The following is a 10,621-nucleotide window of genomic DNA, read 5'->3' on the forward strand; positions in this document are numbered from 1 at the left end:
CTCAATAGAACTGCCTCCTTTAGTTTGATTGACAGGTTGAGCTGTCGCCACGCCTTGGAGGCATCTTTGGGGGTGGGGGTGGTTCAGCCTACTGTGGGCGGAGCCACCCCTAGGCAGGTAGGCCTGGACTACAACAAACAAAAGGTAGTTGAGCAAGCCGGTAAGCGGCTTTCCTGCATGATTTCTGCTTCGGTTCCAGTCCTGGCATTGCTTCCTGGTAGAATATAACCTGTAGGCTTAATAAACCCTTTCAATCCCCCAAATTGGATTTGGTCAATATTTTATTACAGAAATAAAAACTTAAGTAGTACAGCAGGCGAGATTGGAAAGCACTGGGAAACATATAGTCAGGAGTTTTAGATGAAATTCCAATAAACAACTCTCCCGCATAATCCATTACAAAGATGACTCCATTGCCTCTAAAATCTACAGTAAAGTGTGGTGTTGCTAACCTTTGTCAAATTTATTAGGATACACTGAAAATAATTCTCTCAAGAAGTTCTACACAAAAACTTAAAGACAGGTCCACACTGGTTTTAGCCCTGGCTGACAGGGCTGTTGCAGTAGAGGGGCTTGTACCCCTGGCTAGCCAGCTAGGGAAGATATTCTAGGCCTGGAAGTGAACATTTGTGTGGCGTGGTGGTGAGTTTTAACTGTCAACCTGACACAATCTAGAAGCACCTGGCACAGGAGTCTCGGTGAGGGACTGTTTAGATTGGTCTGTGAGTGTGTCTGTGGGGAATTATCTCAGTTGGCCTCATTGAGCTGGGAAGACTTGGCCCACATGTGGGTATCATCATCATCCCGTGGGCCAGGCCCTGGGCTGTACAAGGGGTAGAGAAGATATACACTGAGTATCAGCATGGCCACATTAAATTATTCACCTCTGAGGTAAACTGTGGATACGGTGTAGTCATGTGCTTCACCAGCCGCCACCCTGACTAACCCAAAAGGGCAAACTTGAAATTGTGCACCGGAGCTCCTGTTGCTTCAGTCTTGGTATTTTGTCACACCAACAGGAAAGGAAACTCTAAGATGTGTGTTTCCCCTCAGGTCCCATGGGAAGACCTCCGTTACCTCTTTGGGGAGATCATGTATGGGGGTCACATCACAGATGCCTGGGATCGCAAACTGTGCCGGGTATATCTAGAAGAATTCATGAATCCATCTCTGGTAAGACATTTTAAAACTTATTTCACTGAGAAAAAAATTCCGATAAGAAATTTTCAGATTATGTTTTACTGTGTATGTAATTCTTAAATGTTCCTAAGGATGTTGGCCTTTTTTTTTTTTTTATAAATATTCCTTTTGAAATGTTCACATTCCTGTTCCTTTTGGAGGTTTGGGAAGTTGTTAAGTGTAGACTTACTGGATCTTCATGATATCCCTGTGAACTGGGCTGAGATGACACTGTTTCTCCATTGTACAGATGAACATACTGAGGCCCAGTGATTGGCCCCATATCTCTTAATGAGTGTGACCACCAGCCCACCAGGGTATGAACTCTGTGATCTCACCCCAGGGCTTGTTTTAAAACCTTTATTTTTATTGATGTTTTTGCCTCTTGCATAAATCATACAATAGTCTAAATTTTTGTCAGTAGCATTATAAGATTACTTAGTATATGTTCAGAGAAACTATGGCACTGAAGTCTGTAAGGTGATGGACTTGTTGGTTGACAGAATCCAGATAAACCTAGATTAGGACATCTCACTGGGGCATTGACATGACTTAGTGTTAAAGGTGACTGCTGATAAACAACACCAACCATGTTCAATCCCTGGATCACACATGTTGGAAGAAAAGAACCAATACCAGCAAGTTGTCTGGGCTTCCACACACAAACTGCTCTATGTATGTACATGAGGGCACACTCATACAACACACACACCACTAAACAAATGTAACAAGAACATCTCATGTATTTCGTAGCTATCTAGTTACAATTTTTCAATTTAAAATAAAATAATGTCTATTAATATAGTAACACAACGGGAATATCAACCACGGGTGATGTGATGAACTTGAGTTTTCCTTCAAACAAGCTGTTAAAAAATAAATAAAACAAGGTCTGCAGAGATGACTCAGGGATTAAGAGCACGGACTGTTCTTGACAAAGATCTGACTTCAGTTTCTAGTTAGGTGGCTCAGAGCATCTCTGAGTTCCAGTGGATCTGATGCTCTTTCCTGGTCTCCTCAGATATCCATGCTCATCTGGACATTTCTCCACACAGAAACACACACATAATTAAAAATAAAACCTTTTTAAAAATGAAATTATTAGCCTGGCAGTGGTGCGACATGCCTTTAATCCCAGTACTTGGGAGGCAGAGGCAGGTGGATTTCTGTGAGTTTGAGATCAGACTGCTCTACAGAGAGTTCCAGAACACCCAGAGCTACACAGAGAAACCCTGTCTTGAAAAACAAAAACAAACAAACAAACAAACAAACAAAAAACCAAAAGAACAACAACAACAGAAAGAGGTTATTATTGCTAAAGGATTGTGGAGTTCCTGATGTTGTTTCATGTCTGATAACAAAACAATATAGCAAGGCTTAAAAATAAAGAACAACTCAAGACTCCTTGCTGCTTCTGAGGGGAAGGGGTGGGTTACCATTGGCAAATTCTTAAGACTGAACATCTTGTTTCACATAGAATTAACCCTGTGTCTGTGTCAAATGGTGCTAGTCCTGACTGTGGTTTCTAGTGAACGTGCTTGGTTCTTGTGCTATAGGAGCTGAGGTGGTAGCTCTGCTTTCCTGGTGTTTCCTTGCTCTCTAATGCTATTCAAGCTTGCTGTGTCAAAAACTAACCACCAAGACAACATATAAAAGAAAACATTCAACTGGCCTTACAGGTTCACAGGGTTTAGAGTCCATGATGGCAGAGCAAAGTCATTGCAGCAGGAATTGCCAAGAGCTCACTCTGATCCATGAGTAAGATTCAGAGAGAACTAAATCAAAATGGCACAAGTCTTTTGAAACCTCAAAGCCTGCCCCAGCAAGATACTTCCCCCAGCAAAGGTACATACACTCCTCCTAAGATTCTCCAGACAGCCACCAAGTGGAGATCAAGTATTCAAACATGGTCTATAGGAACTATTCCACCTCCAAACCACAAGAGCCATTTTCTAGTCATTTCTTAAAACTTCAAAGATTCTTGTGTTAATCTGCTTCCCATCATTGTGACATAAGACCTGAAGTAAGCGACTTTACAGGGGACATGGCTTATTTGGGCCGTGGTTAAAAAAGTTGTAATCCACATCTGAGTGGGCGGTGGCTCAGTATACATGCAAGCACATGACTTAGGAACTATGTTTGCTTTGTGGAAAATGAGGGAAGAAGGAAGAGGCCAGAGGTCCCAATGTCCTCTTAAGGATATACCCGTGCTGATCTCATTTTCTCCCACTGGACTCTCTACAACCTCCTAAAATTCTATAACCTCCCAAGAGTGCCACAGACTAGTTACAAAGCCCTCATTCACATGGGTCTTGGGATAATAATTCCAAGCCATGACAACACCTATACCATCTAAATTCACCAAAACATTGCCATAGATGCTAACTTGTTTTAGATCAGCACTGGAAGAGCACACTGTTGCGTGTGTGTTTGGTCCCGGTAATCTGTGTAAGCTTCTATTCACAGCTTTTCTAAACGCTTCTCAGAGAAGTCTTGTGCAGAGTTGCTTACTAGATCACTAGAATCTTTTCTATTTCGAGACCTTACATAACCATGTACCAGGAACAGTGTATTTGAGTCTAGTCCAACATCGTAATGGGCACTCAGTGTTTCTTACTTCTTTAAATAGCATTGACAACAACAAAAAAATAGAGCTTTCTACTATGTGACCATCCTTTATGTCCTTCTTAGATTCAAAGTCTCCCAGGTTTTCTCTCTCTTAATGAGCAGGATTTCACACGTCAGAAAGATACTTTCAATTCATCACCATCAGAAGTTGCTCTTAGAAGGGGTCTGGGAGCAAGCTACCATGGAACATGGAAGATGAACAGTGCTCCAAAGCCACCCTTATTTCTCTGAAGGATGGTAGAGGGCAAAGGCTGAGCAGGAAGTTCAGGGGCAGCCCCTTCCCTGGCTCTGGCCTGTTGGCTAAAGGTGGAATTACTGGTCCAAGAAATAGTTCATTAATCTTCAGAAGGCTGGACTCCCATTCAAATGATTGTAGAATAAATATAGGTGATGAAACCTGAGGGCCATTGCTGGTATAGGGGGGACCTTTAGAAGTGTAGATGCACAGCCTTCCCTCCAGATCTGGTGAGATTCTTGGGGTGGAGACGCCTCATTCATGAGCTACCATAGTCCCTGGGCAGTGCTACTGTTATCTCAACAGGGAAATGAATGCACTTGCTGACTCCCTGTCAAAGGCTACACATCCCATTATTTTGTTCTCATGCAAGTGTTTCCTGCTCTAGCTGCTAATGTGATCTAATGCTTCAGAATCTGCAGGGCATCTTTCTCACTCTCCTCACATTAGTTAATGCAAGTTAATAGTTCCTACTTTGGAACATGATAAAAACAAACAAACAAACAAACAAACAAACAAACAAACGCAGCCCATGAATGGACCAGGTTGAAAATCCTACTGTGTTCAGATCTGGCCTTGCAGTGATATCTCAGTGTGAGAAGGATGAGCTTCCTGTTGGATAAATGTGCTGTCTAATGGGGAGGCACCTTTAAAGAGCTTGGAGTAACATTAAGGAAAAAAAAATCATTTTCTCATATAACACAAACATTAGGCAGTGCCAAATAACGAATATGGTATACTACTTTTGGAAAAGGAGGCACCAGGTCACCTGAAAGTTATCATATAGTGCCAACTATTTGGATAATACAGGTAATAATTAGGAATCCAGTCTTAAGGTAGAAAAGCAAGCCCTGGGGGTTTGGGTGGGGCAAATTCAAGCCCTTATATTTACCGTAGAGTCTGACTTATTACTGAGCTCCTCTGAGCAGCAGTTGTATCATCTATGAAACAAGAATGGCCAACTCAAGAGTTTATTGTCAGGTTAAACACTGACATGATACCAGAACAATGTGCTTATACATCGGGAATCTTTTTATTATGAAGTATACAGTTTTACAATGTGTATTTCCTGCTTGGCTGTATTCTACTCTTTTGTAAACAGTGTTTTGTTTTATTTTTATGCATACGGGTATTTCGTCTACATTTATGTCTGTGTGTCACATACATGTCATGCCTGTGAGGTCAGAAAAGGGTGTTGGGTCCCCTGAGACTGGAGTTACAATTGTAATTTCCTATGTGGGTACTGGAATCAAACCCAGGGCCTCTGGAAGAGCAGCCAGCACTGTTCCCCACTGAGTCATGTCTCAAACTCCTGTGCACAACTTTCTACTGAGAAAGAGCATTTATTAAGAACCAAAGGCCACAGCAGGGAGAGTCAGTGCCGTCCAGGTGACGTGGGTCATCTCTTTCCACAACAGTCCTGAAGAACAGGTATGACCACCTCATGTGAGCAAAAGAGGAATAGTCACAAGAGATTTAAAATAAAAAAATTTTAAAACCTGGCAGGCAAGGAGTGGAACTGGGATTTAAAAGGCCAGCCCTGTTCTGCTGCATACCGTATTGGAAAGAGCGCTGCTCTATTTGTAGTTGGTGCAGAGGTTGCCTTAAGCGAGGTGGTGTGCCTGCACTTGGTTTTATGTGTCCTGTGTATGAGGGATGATCCAGGAGACCAGAGTTCCCATCCTGTTACTTACTTCCCTTCCAGTTTCATGCAGGACACCCCTATGCCTTGAGTTAGTCGTCAGACACATTATGGGGAAAATTACAAGTGTGATTTTTCAGCTCTAAAAAGAACCTGCCCATGGCATTCACATCTGAGTAATTTCTGAGACTCTCAACAACATTCAGCCATTGCAGTTTGGATCCAAAAGGCCATGTGGCAATGTGTTTGTTTAGACTTGCACTGGATTAGGGACCCCTTGCCATTACTAAGACTGTTTGGAGAAGCAGGTAAAGGGTTGGGTTTTTTCTGAATTCCAGGAAACACAGTATGAAAACAAAGAACAATAGCCCCATTGAGCCAGCACGGTTACTGGTTTTTCCAGCTCCCAATACCTGTGCACATTAATGTTCGATCTGATTCCTGCAAAGATGAACCCAGATTCTTGGTGACAGTCTCATGATGTGGGGGTGTGATATGTCTATGCATGATTCCATTGATTTTTAAAATTTTAGTGAGATACAATTTACCTTCTTCTGATTTGGCCTATTATCATACTATTTCTGTCAAAGTCTGTATTTAGATTTTGTGCCGCCTATGGGGTAGGCTGCTGGATCCGTTGGTAACTGGTTATTGCTTGTAGAAACCACAAAAGTCTCCCCACCAATGTGTAAATGTTCTGTTTTCTTTACATCCTTACTAATACTGTGACAATCCACATTCTTTACTCTTTTGTTTTGGTGGCATAAAACCGTGTCATATTCCCAAAGACACTGAGCATCTTGTCATGTGTTCATTAGCCATTTTTTAAAAATTTTCTTAGGAGAAATGTTTGTTGAGAATAGGTTAATTTCTTGAGAATTTAGAATATCTTATCAAATAGCCCTCCAGTTGAAGAAAAAGAAGCCCCCTCATTGTGGAGAACTAGTTAGGGCACCATCAGCAGGAAACAGGTTTCCCAATAGCCCTTCAGTGGAAAGGTTGGATCTGAATCAGGAAACCATGTCCTGAGCACTTGTCCTTCCATGGATCTGAACAGCAGTAACAGACTTTGCCCTGTTTTGCCCAAGGTCCTGGGGAGGGAGCACTAATCTCACTCAGTATAATATGACCTATAAAATGGAAGTCATCCCCCAACCTTTTGTTTGTAAAGTTTCTGTATCACGTGATTTGGAGTAGCACTGTGTGAAGAATATTGCACCAGGTATGTTGGCTTTTCACTGCTACGACAAAAGAGCTTTAAGGGAGGAAGTGAGACTCAAAGAGTCTGGGATGTGTCAGTCCATGGCGAACTGGTTACGCCAGGAGGAAAGCTATAGCAGAGGAAAGCAGAGACAGAGGACCTAGAGACACACTCTGGAAAGAAACACCTGCAAGTGACCTACTTCCTTCAACTAATTCACACATCCTAGAGTTTCTGGAACTTTCTAAAATAGTGCCATCATCTGAGGATGAAGCCATTTACTATATGAACATGGCGGGCATCTTATATAATAACACCGGGGAATTGTATACTACCATTATTAAAATGAGTTCTAAATTAAGTTTGAATTCAAAACACCTACTCGGTCAAATTAATGACCAGATACCTTGATTTCTTCTCTGGGAGATAGGGATGTTTTGAGAATCAGAAGTTGGAACATGAAACATTTGCTAATAGGCCTTGATAATGCAGCCATGTTTACTTTTTCATAACATGTGTCTATGTCACACTACCCCAAACACATTGTAAGTTACTGTCCCACAGGGGCATTTTGGAGTCTGGTATCTACCTAACATCACTGTGGGACATTTTTGCTACTGATTTGTGTTCAGAAAGTGAAGATGATGCCTACCTAGCTCTGGAATAACTGACGTTTCTTTATGGTTAAAGATTGAGGATGAACTCATTCTGGCACCGGGATTTGCAGCCCCTCCCTACTCAGATTATTCTGGTTACCACCAGTACATAGAGGATATGTTGCCCCCAGAAAGCCCAGCACTGTATGGTCTCCACCCCAATGCTGAAATAGAGTTGCTAACGGTGACATCCAACACGCTCTTCAGAACTCTGCTAGAGATGCAACCCAGGAATGCAGTTAGCAATGAGGAACTGGGGCAGTCTACAGAAGACAAGGTAAGGAGACCTTTCTCATTCTCTTCTTTAAAGTGAGGTGCACTGGTCTCAGTTATTAGTCTGTGTTAAGCTTTACCTGTGCCAACAGACAGATAGCTGCCATCCAGATCAAGGTATAAAACATTTCCAACTGCCCGGGATACTCATACACTTTGTAAGGGTGCTTCTTGCTCCCCAAAGGTAATTGATATACTGACCTCCATAATCACATACTGGATGGGTTACTGCCAGGCTCCTGACTCCACAGTAACTTTGTGAGATTCACCTGTTTGTTCAGATACCAATGGATCATTCTTGTTTTATGCTCTATCATAGGAATATAATTTTTATTTTACTGTGGGTGGGTATCGTAAGTAGCTCTTGGGTTTGTTTTACTGTTATGAATGTCACAACCGTGACCATGACCCCACATAATCCTTTGTCAAAAGACAAACATTGACTTCCAAAGCGGTTGGTAATCTGACATTCACTGTGCTCAAAAATGGGGTTGCCAGATCATAGGTATGAATCTCCAGATACAATGCCTCCTTTAGAGTCTGTTAAGGATGAGCAGTCTCTGGGTACTTCTAACTTTGTGTTTCTTGCCTGGTTTATGAGCCTCTTTTCACATTGCCAGTGGCCTCTGGCTCAAGATACATACACACACACACACACACACACACACACACGAGGTAATTTTTATTTGGTCCACTTTCCTCTCTCCTTTCCTTATAGACTTGTGACAACTCTATTTTCTTCATGGATATTCTGTCAGATGTATGAACTGACTTATAGACATAATCTCCAAATCCACATCTGGCCCTTCACCATGGGGGAAGGGGAACCTAGGGTAGAACAGGCCATATTTAGGGGTGGATATGTGGAAGCTAAAAGACCTTAGGTGTCTGCTCTATACCTCTCGACCTATTCCTTTGAGATGGGGCCTCAGTGACCTGGAGCCTGGCTGGCAGCTGGCAAATCCTAATGATTCTTTTGTCTCTGCCTTCTACAGTGCTGAGGTTATAAACACCCAGCTTTTTATGTGTGTGTAGAGATCTGAATTCAGGACACCTGCCTGTGCAGCAAGTATCTTATTCCCTGGCTACACTCCAGCCCTAGCCCTTCACTTCTGCTGTATTTCTTGGTGTTATTTTGTTATTTTCCCTTTTATATATGACTTTGAAGATTTTTTTTATATATTCCATTATAAAGAATGATGGAAATGGAAAATGGCTTTCTTACATAAAATCTTGTTTCTCGTTACTTTAAACCCTGAGTAGATCATCCTGCCAAACAAATTAGCTGTTATTCTTCTCAAAATTATTAATCAAGGTACAACTGCTGAAGACTCATGATGTTCAAATGATACTTGTCAGCATGAATTCTAATTATGGTGAAGTCCCAGAATATGGCCATGTATTTTTTGAATTAAGGTCATTCATTTCCTACTCTTAACTTTAAAGAAACTGTACGTGCTATTGTATCCTGTACACAAACATCCTTTTCTACAAGAATACTACATCTCTAGCAAGATGAACAAAGAAACATCCTTCCCTGTGGGAAGACGTACAACATTCATAGAAGCAGAGGGGTGGATGATATATACCCAACTCAGAGTTTTATATTTCCAGTCTTTCCAAGAGGAAAGCCAGTCATGAAACCAGAAAATGCAGTACATGTAAAGCAGGGTCTGTCAGTACCCACCCAGGCCAGAAGCTCAGAGCCAAGGCCAGTTATTAGGTACCAGACACTAAAGATCATATTTTTCCCTGGGCTATATAATACACCAGGGTTTGGAGAGGTATTAGGATCTATTGCAGAGATAAGCTGAGGTGACTTGTCAAGACTCAACAGGTAGAGAAGGGTCAAGGAAGGACTTGAAACCTGGCCGAGTCTAATTCCATACTGCTAACAAGGCTGTTGCAGACTGCCTATCCTGAGTGTGACAGCAATTCCTAAGCATGATGTTGGGACCATTGAGAAATGAAGGGAATTGGGAACGCTCCCTGGGGATAAAGGTCCTCTCCCCCTCCTCCATTTTTACTTTTCTATTTTTGGCTTTTGGAGGCAGGGTCTCGGTGCATATCTTAGGCTAGACTTGAACTCATGATCCTTCTTTCTCAGTCTCATGAAGGCTAGAATCATAGTAAGGTATTTTCCAATCATCTGCTTATAGTTACACGCTAGCCCAGTGAAACTACTGATAGACGTAACAGTCATGTTCTACTCTCTCATCTTTACCTTTGCACGCAAATGTCATTTAGTTGGTAATTCTTCTACCCCTTAAAACTGTCCACAGCAGGGTCTAGCAGAGGGAGGTGCCTTGTGCTAATGTAGCGGTTCCGAGCATCTAACAATGGTCCAGAGGTTAAAGACATCTTTGGGAGCTGTGTAGTCTATGTAGTGATATTTAGTCACTGTGTTAGTTAGGGTTTTATTGCTATGAAGAAGATATCATGACCATGGCAGTTTTTATAAAGGAAAGCATTTAACTGGGGCTGGATTACATTTCAGAGTTTAAGTCCATTATTGTCATGGTGGAGAACATGGTTGTACAGAGACAGACATGGTGTTGGAAAAGGAGCTCAGAGTTTTGCAACTAGATCTCAGGTAGCAGGAAGAGAATAGACTCTGGCCTCACTTGAGCACTTGAAACCTCAAAGCCCACCCCAGTGACACACTTCCTTCTATAAGGCCACATCTTCTAATAGTGCCACTACCTATGAGCCTATGGGGGCCATTTTTATTCAAACCACCCACCACAGTCATCTGGAATAAAATAAAATAAAATAAAATAAAATAAAATAAAATAAAATAAAATAAA

General features: G+C 41.9%; 1 protein-coding gene across 1 annotated transcript in view; it reads left to right on the forward strand.

Moving 5' to 3' along the window:
• The window catches only part of Dnah11 (dynein axonemal heavy chain 11), a 291,537-nt gene that overhangs the window by 275,017 nt on the left and 5,899 nt on the right, over window positions 1-10,621 (forward strand). Inside the window, exons 76-77 of the mRNA XM_028773185.1 lie at window positions 1,054-1,173; window positions 7,576-7,818. Of these exons, the coding sequence (XP_028629018.1) occupies window positions 1,054-1,173; window positions 7,576-7,818 (363 nt within the window). The remainder of the gene's footprint in view (window positions 1-1,053; window positions 1,174-7,575; window positions 7,819-10,621) is intronic.

This window comes from Grammomys surdaster, unplaced genomic scaffold (assembly GCF_004785775.1).
Source record: "Grammomys surdaster isolate TR1022 unplaced genomic scaffold, NIH_TR_1.0 223, whole genome shotgun sequence".
Classification (NCBI taxonomy): Eukaryota; Metazoa; Chordata; class Mammalia; order Rodentia; family Muridae; genus Grammomys; species Grammomys surdaster.